Genomic DNA, 14209 nt, shown 5'->3' with positions numbered 1-14209 from the left:
ACAGTTTATGTACAGATGAGGGGTAAATTAAAGAGAATCCCAAATTAATGTGTGAAAAAGCATGAAAAATACAACTGCTTCCATAAAGGTGTTATACACAGGATCACTGAAAGGTTCACTGAGTGTGAAAATTATGTGAATCATTTATGACCTTCACACTCAGATCTCAACACATCATTACATACGGCAGATTTTATTGCACACTGATGCAGACTGTGTACTTTCTGTTGAGGGCAGTTTTGAAAGCCCTTTAAAGCTGCAACACGATGCCCAGCAGACTTTCATCCTTTGTATGGTTACAGCTATATCTGCTATCATCAAAGAGAAAGGAAATCTACCTCCTTTTTTGGCTCAACAATGTGGCTTCTTGTCATTTTTGGAGGAGATAAGTTACTGCTTGTCTGACTCTGTGCATTTGTTAAGATTTGGAGTCCCCTTTGATTATATCAGAAAGCAGCAAACCAACTATAATTAAGTTCTGTCTACTGATTTATGTGCTCCTTAAGGGAAAATAACATGCATATTATTATTTTCATCGTGGATAAATGTTGTTTTGAACTATGAAGTGAACACTTGCTGTGTACCTCCTGAGGAAGCTCCAGTTTGGAGCGGTCCGTGCCCTCTTTGGACTGTAGACCCATCAGGTAGGGAACAGGAGCGTCCAGGAAGTGCAGGAGAGAGGCGGGCAGGATGGGAACGTAGACGTGCTGCCATTGGAAGGGAAACAGCAGGGTGGTAATACCCTCAGCCACTGTCATCAACCGCTGGTAGTCTGTCAGAAGGAAAGAAAAGCATGATGACAAGAGGCAAAATGACAGTCTACAAGCTTTGCTTCCTGTGGCTTCATTTTTGTAATTTAAAAGGAGAACTTCGGTCGATTTAAACATGTAGCTTCATTGCTCAAGCTACCCTTGACTTGCCAGTACCGAAGACGCGAACAAATTTGGTCCAAACATTACAGAGCTGCGTGAACGGAGACTTAGCATTGAACGCTAACAGCATGGGGTCAGAACTTTGCACTGTGTTTTAAGCGTCTTAACATGCTCCACATCTCACACCAAAAGTTATGCAACATCAGCAGACACCTTACAACACAGCACTGTAGTGTGTATGACTCAAACTGAATAAAAAAGTAGTTAAAACAGTGTGTTTGTGCAAGGAGCTACTTACCTGTTTGTTGACATCCGTGTCTTCCGTTAGCCAGACAAAACCAGTCAATCCGTCGAGCGTGCACTTACTCCCTCACTGGCGGAGACGGAAACGTAATCCAGCATTTTCGTGTTTATGTTCATAATGTACATGTCCATGTTACAGCCTGTCATGAGCCATGAGCCTTACAATAGCCTGTTAAGCCTGTTAAGTGCACACTCGATGGATATGCTAGTTTGGTCTAGCTACCGGAACACACGGATGACAGCTGGTGACTGCTGTTTTTGTCAACAACATTCCACATTATCCAAATCTGGTGCAAAACAAACTACAGTGTGCGTGTTCATGATACTAGAGGAAAACGTGTGGCTCAATTATTTAATAGATTTTTTCTCAAAGACGATGAAAAGAAGCAAATGATTAATTTTAAGATCATTACAGTACATCAAAATTTTATGACAAAGTATCTGAATATATGTAGGTTATGTTTTTTCAAAGAGCTCTTCAACCACGTAAAGATCATTTTACGGCACTATACAGACTTGATCAGAGTCAAGGGGGTGGGGGGGAGAAAGTAAGAGGTTTATGAAATGCATATATGTGAGAGTATTGATGTGCAAGAGAGACTTTAATCAAGTGAATTAAATTGAGCCCAGCTTTAGAATTGAGTTCAGCAGCAGTTTGATCAGATGTTATTATGATGGTCGGAGTGAAACATCTGCACTAATTCGAGGAAAGTGAAAATGAATTCCGTTCCATCCAGATCAATCAGTGTCCCCCTGTCTGTATGCACACACAACATGGATGCACTTTCCTGTGCCTTAACCACAGATCACACTGATGAGAGAGTGTGTGTGTGTGTGTGTGTGTGTGTGTGAGTGCTCACACTCATTCTTTATCCTTCACATGTTTGAAGTAATCTCAGTGGCAGCCAAACAGAGGGGGTGTTAATATTTCTCAGATCTGTGAACCATGAGCTGGGTGGTAGGAGGGTAGCCTCAGGTGTTGGGATGACTCTAAGAAAGAGGTTTAGGCTGGATAAATGATGGACTACAACTGTAAGGAATAATCTTGGTTCACTGGAAGAATGATGAGTGTTTCTGGTATGTCACGTCGGTCTACTGGGCAGGTGGTTGGCTCTTTTTTTTTCCTTTTTTATGAGAGTGTGGCAAACCAACTGAAGGGACATTTAGAGACAATAAAGCACAAACCCAGACTTGCTGTGTACAGGATGTTCAACACATGACAACATGCATCTCCTGCATGACGCGATGGACTTGGCAAAACTTTTAAATGTGAACTTTTGTCTTCTTAGTGTGGATCAGGAGAAGGCTTTTGACAGGGTGGACAATGGATACCTGTGTAAGGCTTTACATGCTTGAGTGGGGGAATATTGTTGCTTGGGTGAAGATGCTCTATGCTGGGGCAACTCTCTTATATCTCTCTATGATGAGGAAGGAATCAGTGAATGATTTTATTCCCTCTTCTCACTGAACTGGTGGTGAATTAATTAATAATTTTTTGTAGCACAGAGAAACTGCTACAGTCGCTCCTTTGGCAAAAGGCTGATTCATCTTTTACAACATTTGCTGCATCACTCTCTTTGAAATATAACAAGTGCCTGTGATAGGTAAGAAAGCACATTATCATAAAAAAAAAATAAAAAACACCAAATCTGATATCACAAAGGGTAACACTGCAGAAAGTCCCGGCAGAGATGGTGCTCAAGGGAACGGGACATGTCATTATGAAACTGTAACGGTGCATCAGGGACTGATAAACACACTCTCACACGGGAAGAGGCAGGCTGTCTGTGGTTAACAGTTGAGATTAGGTGTTCTCCAAATGCAAAGATGATAGTTCAGCTGCACCCTGACAATGTTGTAATATAATACAAGAGTCAGAAAATTAATGTCTGGATTGAAGCTTAAAAAGAAATGAAAATGAAAGAAGCTTAGAGAAGCATCTCCTCCCAAGGGGAAAGAAAGAAACAAGCCAGGCCACCCTGTGTGAAAACATGGTCACTTGAACTGGAGAAAACACACACTATACCAAATATAGAGAAACTGGACACATTAAATTACCTACTTAAATCTATTCAATCAAACAGGGCCATGATGTTGAAACTGAAGTCAGAGGAAAGTGAGCATGTGAAAGCTAGAGAAGACAAGATGCTTTATGAGTTTGTCTTAGTGTGCCTTGAGTGTCACCATAAAGAAAGGTCAGTATATCTAAGCAGAATGTTAAAGGGTCAGTTCAACCAAGTCTTGCAATACATCGGCCATGTTGTTTTTTAGGTGCTTTTGGAGAAGGCTGAACAATAAGTTATTAGGCCAGGTATACATTTAAAAGCAACCAAGCACATTCTGCGCAGCATTATACTACTACATACAACATTTTGAAAAGCACTCTCTTGGTCCACCAATAGCCACAGTTACATAACGGTGGAGGTTTGTGGCTGTGTATGAGTGTAAAGCTTGAAAAAAGAAAACCACGCTGCTGGCTTTAGTGAGGCTGACCACTGATGTTGGATGACGAGGCTGCCTGCAGCACAGCTATGGCGCAACTGCAGGGGGGGTCCGACAAAATAAACTCAAGTTGCAAAAATGCAACTCAACAACTCAACTTAACAACATCTGGCATGGTGCTGTTATGGGTCAATCACAAACATGCAAGCACACATTCCTGGTGGATTACTGTGCTACACAAAAAAGGCTGTACTTCTTGAGGAAAGTAACCGCTAAAGAAGGTTAAATTCTGAAGCCACGTCTTGTCAACTTCTACAGAGCAGCAATAGAAAGCATCCTGACTGGAAACATGATAAACTAGCATGGTTCGCGCAGGGTTGAGGACAGGAATCCTCTGCAACCAGCAATTCAAAACCACTCAGAACATCATTAGTACCACTCTACAGACCGTCAGGGATATTGGTGAGTTGAGATGTCTGCACAGAGCCCAAAGGATAATAAAAGACAACACCTGCCATAGTGTTTTCATCTTGCTGCCATCTTGCAAAAATACATAAGTATGCCATACCACCAGACTACAGAACTGCTTCTTTCCTCAGATGATGACACTCCTGAACTCATCCTTACCATAAAAAAGTATTTTTCCAGTGAAGCATTAGGGGACTTCAACTTACATTTCAGTGTACAACCCTGTGTTGTAGAATTCAAATTTAATAAACATAGAACCTAGCATATAAAAAGCCTTAAATTTTATGGATTATCTGTTAGTCAAACACAACTTCTTGGACCATCAGGCCTCTGGGACCTCTTTTCAACCTAGGTTGTTCAGGTGCTGTTTCAGAGCCGTTTTTGCAGCCATAATTAAAATCCCTAACTAGTGTAAGGTATTCTGACTTATCCATGAGAGAATAAACAAAAGACTTTTAGTATTTTCACTAATCAATGCAAACTCATACCAATGCAAGCATGCAAGCCAGGAGCAACTTTTAAAGAAACAACATTGACACCATGGCAGACTGAATGGCCACTGAAAACTCTTGCACTCCAGTGCAACCTCCTGTGTTGGCTTTTAGATCAGGGCAGAAGACTTCAATTCCAGTGTGTAACCTTAAGCAGAGCTAACAATCTAAATGGGAACTAGCAGGGTCCCATTTCTAAAGTATGTGGTATCAGATTGGTGCGTAGATTCACATGCTCACCGATACTCATACCTGCATTTTAGGCATTATCGGCAGCATTTCCAATTTGTATTGGGATCGGAACAACTCTACTGTGAGCACCACCATTGTTTCTTTGTTCTCTCCTTTCAAGGACACATGTGGTGATCCATCATCTTGGACAACCACTCGTCGCCCATGTTGTAGTGGGTTAGGATTAGGGTATGGCAGCAGATACTTCTGTATCAGCAGGCTCAACAGACTGAGGCTGGCGTGGGTGTCGTCTTTTAGTTTCCTTTGGGCTCTGCACAGATATCTCACTTCACTGATGATGCTAGTGATCTGGGTGGTTTTAGCCCAGCCAACAAGCTCCTCTCCTGTGGAACCATCTTTCAGTGTTTGTTCAGGAGGCAGACACCCTCTCTATATTTAAGAGTGGACTTCCTTTTTGATAAAGCTTATAGTCGGGGCTCGCACAGGCTCTTAGATATTCTGCCATAGCTTTAGACTGTCATAATAACCTCTATCAATTGAATCATGAAATCAGGACTGATGACTGGACTATTATAAATGTTCATTAGAGATATTTCAGTTGTCTCCATTTTCCCCTAAACTAAAACAAATCTTCCTTCCTTATCTTGTATACATTTTATTTTTTTTAAAGGAATATCGGCAGAGACGAGACGTTTGTGTTGCATTAAACAAAATGAACTCCTTTCCCAAAAACAGTTTGAGCAATGTGCATCAGCTTTTCCAATATTTACCCCTACCCTTTGTTTTCAAGTGGCTCTTTGCCCCTCAGAACAGAGTTTAAAGGGTAGTGGTTGAAATCTCACCCTATGAATATGCACAATCCTTCAAGACCTTCTTATATCTCGAAGGGTATTTAATATTTGAACAAAAATTACCTAATTACTACTGCCAATCTTCACTTTTGGTGCTGCTGCAAACATTAAAAACTATAAAAACATCACTACTTGTGTGACTGCAGATTTATTCCGGAAGACAAACTTTATCTTCATATAAAAATGGCACGGATGATGATTGATAACACAATGACATTTCAAAGTTCATGAACAGTTACTAACAGTCGTGTCAGTACTGTTCAACACCTAATCTGTCCCGATGCTGCCAGCTAATCTCACCCTGTGGCCCACTGACGGCACAAAAATTGTGCAGTATGTACTTGAACGCAACATTTTACATGCTGCAAGTTGTTGCCATTGAATCTGCCCGTGCATGGAAATATGACTTCCAGACCAGAGACGCTTTTGACTTCTTGGTGGGAACAGATACGATAACACTGTCATCAAGCCTGAATGTGGTGGTCTTTTTCAGCAGCTGTGGGTCAAGTGTGGGGATTACTACACATACTGTTTTCTAATTAGCATTTGTCCTCTAAGAAGGTAGATGGTAGAATTGTCCTTTAATTTGTGGATTATTTTCTCAATTAGTCATTTGCTGCTCAGTCTGTTTCCTCAAGCCCAAACTGACATCCTCAAATGTCTTTTGTGTGATAGAGGATATTTATTTTACTGTCAGAGAAGAGCAAAGAATACAAAAGAAAAAAAGTTTTCCTTTAAAATGACTCAAATGTCTGAATTGATCATCAAAATAGTAAGCAATTAATGTAATAGTTAACGACTACATGGCTACAATAACATTACTCAAGTGTAGATGTTCCTAACAAAGGTGTTATCTTTCTCCTGCCCTGGCACCACAGATGTAAATGAGCTCATGGCTAACTCTGGTACAGCTCACACTGTGTCCTAATTGCACGCCATGTGAGTGATGTCGAGACAAAATCAGCTTGATCTCCATTTCCTTTTGGAGTGTCCTACCTGGCCAGGAGTGATGCTGCACGCTGTCAGAGTAAGACATCCTGTTTCTATTGTCGTCCCTGTAGCTTGTGTTGAAGGTATGCCATGGACGAGGAAAATTTCTTACAGGAAGTTGAAATGAGTAGTTATCTATACAATACCATCTCTTTTTATGACAAAAACCTAAAAAGGGTAGCAGCTGGCTGTAGTGGGAACGCCAGGGAGCTGAACATTTGCTAGTGCTTGCAGATTAGATGCTCACCTGACCCTGGCCTCGCAGGTCATACCAGTCCACTGATGGTCTCAATACTATCATACAGTACTTTCATATCAAGGATTCAAGTTGACAAACATTTTATAATTTATTGTGCCAAGACGCTAAGATGACTGTACTTGTTTTAACGATACTGTTAAGAATTTTGAGCTGCACTTTCTGATTTTGGCTGATTTCTTTTATGCTTAGTTAATCTTTTTTTTTTTTTTTTTTCAAAAAGCAGCTGAGTTATCTAACTTATTCACCTCTTGTTATTAGCCTGCACCACAGGAACATGTCCTCAAACACACATGCTGCAGAATACTGTAGATAAGGCACTTATTTTGGGGTTGTTGATTTGGTTTTCGTGCAAACCTTTTCTATCTGCATGACTCATCCATTACAGGAGATCAACAAACAAGCTGTGGAGAAAGTGTTACAGCGTGCGCTGCAGGCTGGAGGAGATGGTAGTGAGAAAAAGCAGGCCAGAGGAATGCAGGACGGACGGTTATCTCAATCAACAGAGTGGTTTGAAGTGTCTGCTCTGTCTGGGAGGGTAATGAACACCAATGCAACCAGCAGCACACACACCCCTGTCTCACTGCAGCTGTGAATAATGGATAAACGCAAACCTAGAGGAGGGAAAATCTTGTCACATCTCAGTGAACCTCATGTATAGCTGAAGCGTTGGACGTTCTATGTGATCATTTGAGATCATTGTTTTGATTTTATTTTGTCTCTGAATTACTAAGTTGTAAGAGTTTTTGCTGCCACACACAACAGTACAGCATGGTTCTACAGCCACCGACTGTTTCTACCATATCAACTGCACTGGAAAACTGTGCCAAGACAGAATTAGTTTCAATGAATAACAAATCTCATTCTCTCATATCTTCTGTCTTCATCAGAAGTTTGTGCTGTAACTTTGCTCCTTAGCAGATCCCCCGGCCAAGCCAACAGAGTGGTCTGATTGAAATGAATGAGAAGACTTGTGTTTGTAGCTCAGTATTACTGACGGTCTAAATGTAGTGTATGGATCAGCCTGCCTGCTGTTTTAAACTTTTTCCTTTTCCTACGTCCTCCTTTTAGTTTCATATTAAGTGTTATCTTTCATTGTTTGCAGTATATTCATGTTAAGATCGCTAAATTGAAATGGGCTGCAAAAATACAGGTTAACTTAATCACATCTTCCCTCTTTAAGCACACAGGAGCAGCACATTTTAAAAGTTAAATACAGTAAGGATTAACAGGTTATTGTCCTTCATCTCATCTGTCCTATCTGAGGGATAACCGTGCTTTCAGTGGCCCTGATTAATGAGTGAGTTGGCTGCGAGCTATAACTTGACTTCAGTTTTTCATTTATATTTGTTAACATTTTGGGCAATTAAGCACCATTAAGAATGCCAAATTAGCTACTAGCAGTCCCCATCCCTGTCCACACTCTGCATTGTATTCATACACACACAACTGTCGCTGGATTACTTGAAAACTGACAGAAACTACAAACCTTAGGCAATCCCTGGTGAGTCAAATATGCATGACAAGATTACAGGTGTGTATGAGAGTATAAAACTGTTGACAGTGCTAAGAAGAATGATTGGCTATAATCAAGTCTTAATTTACTTTCTTACCCTGTGAATACAGTAGGATCTGCATCTCCAGCAACGTGCAGGTAAACACCTGGATCAGGTTCTCCAATCCCAGCAGACAAAAGGCCTCTGCGAGGGAGAAGTCGGCCAGCGGCAGCTCCCCCAGCCCGGGCCTCTGGCAAACGATTGGTTCGTAAACACCATGGAACTTGAGTGAGCGTCCTGGAGCTGGCAGCGGCACCTCGTACAGGATGTTGTAAACGTAGCTTTCCAGCGGCAGAGGGGGGGCGGTGGCCGCAGTAACAGCCCTGTGTAGCTGCGACAACAAGCGCCGAGAAGCGTGCATGAAGGGCATGGGCGTGATCAGACATAAAGCTTTGGACACATAGAGGGTGTCCCGTGATGAGTCATAGCCACCCGCCTTGCAAGCCAACAAAGAGGAGGATGAGGAATTGGGGGAGTCGGCCTCGTCTAAACTGCCGGCCAGAGAGTCCATGCTGGAAGAAGAGGAGGAGGATGAGGAAGAGGAGGAGGTAGGGGGGTTGGCAGAGGCGTGCTCTGCATTGTGCATCTGGTAGAGGGTCTGCATGGCGGAGCAAATCTGTGGGCTGGTCACCTCCTCATAGAAGGTGTGGACAAAACCGTAGGTTCGAGAGCCATCCTCCTTTGTGATGATAAAGGAGTGGAACTGGGGATCCCGCCGGTCTGTTTGTGTCCTGAATGATAGACCTTTTGGCATACACAGCTGCAGGGAGAGGACAGGGGACAAGAGTAAATCACCACAAAACAGCAAGTCAAACCAATATTTTTACCAGTGATACCATGTTTACAATTACTCTGGCTCTCATTTAAGGTACCTCGGGCTGGGTGCTATAAACATGATTTTAGGCTATTTCATGGTACACAACATGTATCTTTGAAATATCCTTAAAAACTCAATAAATGCTCGGACTCTGTAAGAAAATTAATTATCACAATGTTCAACATTGACCTTCACCGTTTTGACAGTTTCGGTTCCAGAAGTCAATTTTGTGCGATTGGGAGCAATACAATTTGGGAGAACAATAAAAATGACAAAGAACAGTACTGTGTCCATTATCATTTAAAGCCTGACTGAATACTTATCCCATAAACTATTGGGAATGAGTCCTTTTCAATGATCTTCAACCCAGAAACACACGAATGTGGTCTGACTTGTATTGATTTTCACCCCTAATGATGGTAGCAGTATCTGGCTAGCCGACATGAATTTTGAGCATGTGGTAAATATTTCCATGGTGAGGGTGAGCTCCACCAATCAGACAGGCCCATGTTACACTTGAGAATTGTGGGTAGTGTAGAAGTTCTCCATGACATTGCTTATGAAACCTATTTTCCTGAAAACACGGTTGCATCTGTTGTTGAGATTTTTTTTAACCAAGTTGAACTGCTATGACTGATGTTGATAGTGTGTGCTTGGACATGGACAGCTAGACTCTGAGCCAGATCAAGTGGGTTAGCTATTAATGCTTGGTAAATACATACATATGAATGAGTTTGCAGTCTGCAACTCATACAAACATGCATACTAATGTAAATGTATGATTGTATGTTTATTTTTTGCCTTAAATAACAAAACATTAGTAACACTGTACCCAGTTTTCCCAACTATGCAAATTTTGTCTTATGGAGAAAAATGAAACACCAAACACACACATGCACGCACGCACGCACAGGCCTGGTGACCTGATTGGATTATGCATGAGGTCAGTACTTATCAGTTCTCAGTTCAAACAGATTATCTCTCTTCCACATTGTGCCTGTCTGACCTTAGCTATCACAATGAACATCCTTTATTCAGTTTCGTTGTCTAAAAAAACATTTTTCTCTTTATGCATTTCACTTCGACAAAACAGCAGCGAGAAAAAGTCTTGCAGCTGTGAAATTGTGTTCTGTCCAATAAGTATCGACTCACTACCTGCAGAACAAGACGAGAAGCGCTTTCAAATTTTTTGCCACATTAGTGAGAAGCAACAGCGTGACAGTCCAGGTGTGATATATGAACAAGATATACATCTTCATGAAACAGCAGTCACAGAAAAAAAAGATTACCTCATTCACCTGTTCTCCTGTTTGTTTAGGTCATGTGGAAAATGACAACAGGAGCGAATGAGGTGCACACGCTTTACTGTTGACAGTGCAGGAAATCTGATGAGGCTTTTATTTAACAGTAAGGAGCTGTTATCAGGTTCATCTGCAGCTAGGGCTTAGCAGGAACTTATACTCGAAATATCATTGAAATTGAAATATGGCCAAGCCGTAGAAGATGCAATTTGTTTAAAGTTACATGTGACAAACAGAATTATAATTAAGTATTGTAGCGCTGCAGAGATGTCATGTCATCATGATTAGATTATCATGATTATTATTAGGGATGCCCCGAATATTTGGCCCCGAAAATACTTTTACCACCGAAACAACAAGGCCGAAACAGAAAGTTGTGATGACGCAAACAAAAACCGTGGCCAGCACATGCTTGTCTGGATAAGCGCCAACATGTCTGCGGTGTGGACGTATTTCAATATATCTGAGAAAGACTCACAGATATGATTGAAATGATACAGGCCGCGATGGATGTGGAGACACTGCTTGGAGAAGGAGAAGCGCACAGCGCAGGAGAAAGAGAGCAGAGTTGTCTGAAAAGCCTTCCTGACCTGGCAAAGATGGCACGCAAGTACCTGTCTGCTCCGCGCACAAGCACTGGCAGTCAGTGACTGACTGTTCAGTGCTGCAGCTCATATTCTCGATGAGAAGAGGAACAGAGAAACAGAGTCCTACAGAGAACATTTTAAAATGCACTTGACTTAAATGCACTTTGTGTTTTAATGAGAGAACATATTTAATTTTACGATCTTTCAGCAGGCCAGTCAGTTATAGGCCTGTACATTATTATGTATTTAATGTACACATGAGTGGGGTCAAGTTAAACATTTTATTTTGAATTTTATTTTATTTTATATGGTGCATTGTTGTAATGTCAGTGCTAAATGAATATTTTCATACTTTTGTAATTGATTTATTCTTTGAATTACAATGCCTTGATTTTAGTGAGGTTAGTACACTGTCATAGCCATAAATGCAATGGTACTAATAATTGGCATAATAATTTCTTTTGGTGTTTCGGTTTCCTCATTTTCAGTTTTCGGCCAAGAATTTTCATTTCGGTGCAGCCCTAATTATTATTATAGATTTTTCAGTGAAAATAAAGATTGTGATGCAAAAATTATCGTTCAGACTAATCTTGAATAACAACGCAGTCATGTCTGGCAAAATAATCTCAAAATGCTTTGTTTGTTGTCTTTCTTTGTTTTTTTTTACCATATCGTGCAGCCCCTGGATGTTAGATGAGGTTCCTTAAGTCTTAAAAAACACAAAATAAACTCACACTTACACAAGCACACACAGACACAACAATTATTCAGTTATTAAAAAGCACAAATATGCCACACTGTTCTATAAATAGTTTATAGCCAACACAGGGCTCCAGGACCCAACGTTTTCATTTGTTACATCAACTAGTGCAGTGCCCGTAAGAAAAGTGTATTCCTATAAAAAAGTGGGAGGTTAAGCAGCTTCTTCATGGATGGCCAAATGAGGCTGTGTTTGAAGGTGGGACGTCAGGGATATTTAGGTTTGTTGTGAAATCTGATATTCCAGGGTATAATTGGCTGTTTTTGACTATTTTTGATTTTGCCATTATATTTCATCTTAAAAGCTATTTACTTGGTGTCATTATTTTCAGCACAACCTCACATGTGTGACTATACAGTTATTTTTTTTATTTTGACATACTGTATAAACACAATGGACCTAAAATCACACAAAAAAAAACGTGAAATCCGAGTAGAAAAAGTTAGATTTTTTTACTGTGAAAACCACAAATATGTTTAACAAACCATTTTTTTTTTTTTACTTATAATGCAAATATAAATTGTTGTTTATCTAAATGTGTGCATACATTTAAAAAAAAAAAATACAAAGTTATATGTAACTATTTACATTTAAATGCAGGCAATGCTCAGGTCTGCCTGTGCTCCTTCCAGCTGAATGAAGAGCTGCACTGCCTGCTCCACATTCAGCTTGTCCTCCATTCTGACTCATTAAACAAAAAAACGACTCCACTACTCACTAAACACACTACACCAAACACTACATAACAAACTAACTACACACTCCAAACACGCTAAATGTCACAAATCTCTCAACTCTCACACACACCGACCGTCGTTGCATGTCAATCATCCGCCTAGGTCCCTCCCACAACTTCCTGTTCCTCAACAACCAAGCTTGCTGCTTGGACACTTTTGTGACAAAAGCCCGTTTTTACCGTTTCTTCCTGCACCGGACACAAAGCAAACGTGATGGCGATGGGGGAGGGGCCAAGATGGCGCCACTGTAAGATGCTTCTTCTATGCGCTGCCGAAGCTTTTTTTCGTTCAGGGCTTGAATTCGCCTGCCTAAGACTAGAAAACATGTAAATAGTTTGCTAACGTTGTAAAAAATTGTTTTGAGGCCTGTTGGTGAAACGTTGACCCACTGGTGTTTTTTTTTTTTCGTGGACTTTCTCTGTCGGGCTCTGCCCACAACGAGCTAACGCAGTTGTTAACCGTGACTTTGTTTGCTTGCTAGCTCGGTGTCCAAACTATTGTCTGTTAAAAAGGCTCCAACCGCTAAATAACTGGTTCTGCAGACATGTCGTCTACTTTGGAGGATGAGGAAACGGCAATGGAAGAGTCAGCGGAGAGTCTTAAACGGTGCCATACCTACGCCAAATCACCTGTGGAGGCTGAAACTTCTCCGAGCACTAGCCCACAGAAAAAATCTTCGCGCCGTGAGCCGAGGTCGGAGCCCTCTAACGCTGTCCTGCTGGCGGCCATTAACAAGATCACTGAGTCGCAGCATGGCTTCAGGGAGAAGCTGGAGTTCATAGAGAAGTCCATAGAGAACAATTTTAAGAGTATTCAAATGCTCTTTACTTCAGTGCAAGCTGTGGAGAAGAATGTGGAGGAGCTGGCATCCAGAGTGGATCCCCTGGAGCTCCAGATTAAATCTTTGTCTGCTGAAAATAAGAAATTGGTGGAAAAAGCGAATGACATGGATGCGTACTCCAGGCGCTGGAACTTGAAGGTATCCGGGATTCCTGAGGTTGAGGGCGAGAATACGAAAATGATGGTGATTGAGATCTTCTCCCGTGTCTCACCTGGTCTCGCCGACTCTCTTCAGAAGACGGTGGACTTCGCCCACAGACTGGGACCACGGAGGAGGAGGGAGGAACAGCATCCACCGCGCCGCATCATAGTCCGCTTTTCGTACCGAGCTCACCGAGATCAAGTCTGGGCGGACGCAAAACATTCTGAGGTCCTTAAGCAGAAGAACGTGAAGATATCGGAGGACTTAACTCAGCAAGTCAGGGAGGCGAGAGCGAAGCTGTGGCCGCTGGTGGAGGAGGCGAGGAAGCAGAACAAGAGAGCAGGCTTCAGCGGCCCTTTTGCTATTATTGGTGGTAAAAAGATCTCTGTGGAGGACTTGACATGAGGTATTTACATGAGCAGGTGTTTGATTGTGAAAAAATGTAGGTTGGATTCAGAGGGTATGCAGCTTAGTATACTGAGCTGCATGCTTTCTGAATCTTACGCTCTCTTGATATTCCTGCCCCCTTTTCTGAATATACAGGATGTTTTTTGGAATTGTTAAGAAGGATAGATCTTTACTTGTTCATATGCTTTGCATATAA

The 14209-nt window shown here is 41.5% G+C and overlaps 1 protein-coding gene across 7 annotated transcripts in view; it reads right to left on the bottom strand.

The window, feature by feature from the left end:
• dennd5b (DENN/MADD domain containing 5B) overlaps nt 1–14209 on the bottom strand; it is a 97817-nt gene that overhangs the window by 31717 nt on the left and 51891 nt on the right. For all 7 annotated transcript variants that reach the window (XM_030439910.1, XM_030439911.1, XM_030439906.1 and 4 more), the window contains 2 exons: nt 8479–9181; nt 585–772 (listed from right to left, as the gene is read on the bottom strand). In XM_030439910.1, coding sequence (XP_030295770.1) covers nt 585–772; nt 8479–9181 — 891 coding nt within the window. The remainder of the gene's footprint in view (nt 1–584; nt 773–8478; nt 9182–14209) is intronic.

The sequence above is a fragment of the Sparus aurata genome, chromosome 14, assembly GCF_900880675.1.
Source record: "Sparus aurata chromosome 14, fSpaAur1.1, whole genome shotgun sequence".
In the NCBI taxonomy this organism is placed as follows: Eukaryota; Metazoa; Chordata; class Actinopteri; order Spariformes; family Sparidae; genus Sparus; species Sparus aurata.
Note: the sequence above shows the minus strand (reverse complement) of the source record. Positions and strands in the feature narration are given on the sequence as shown.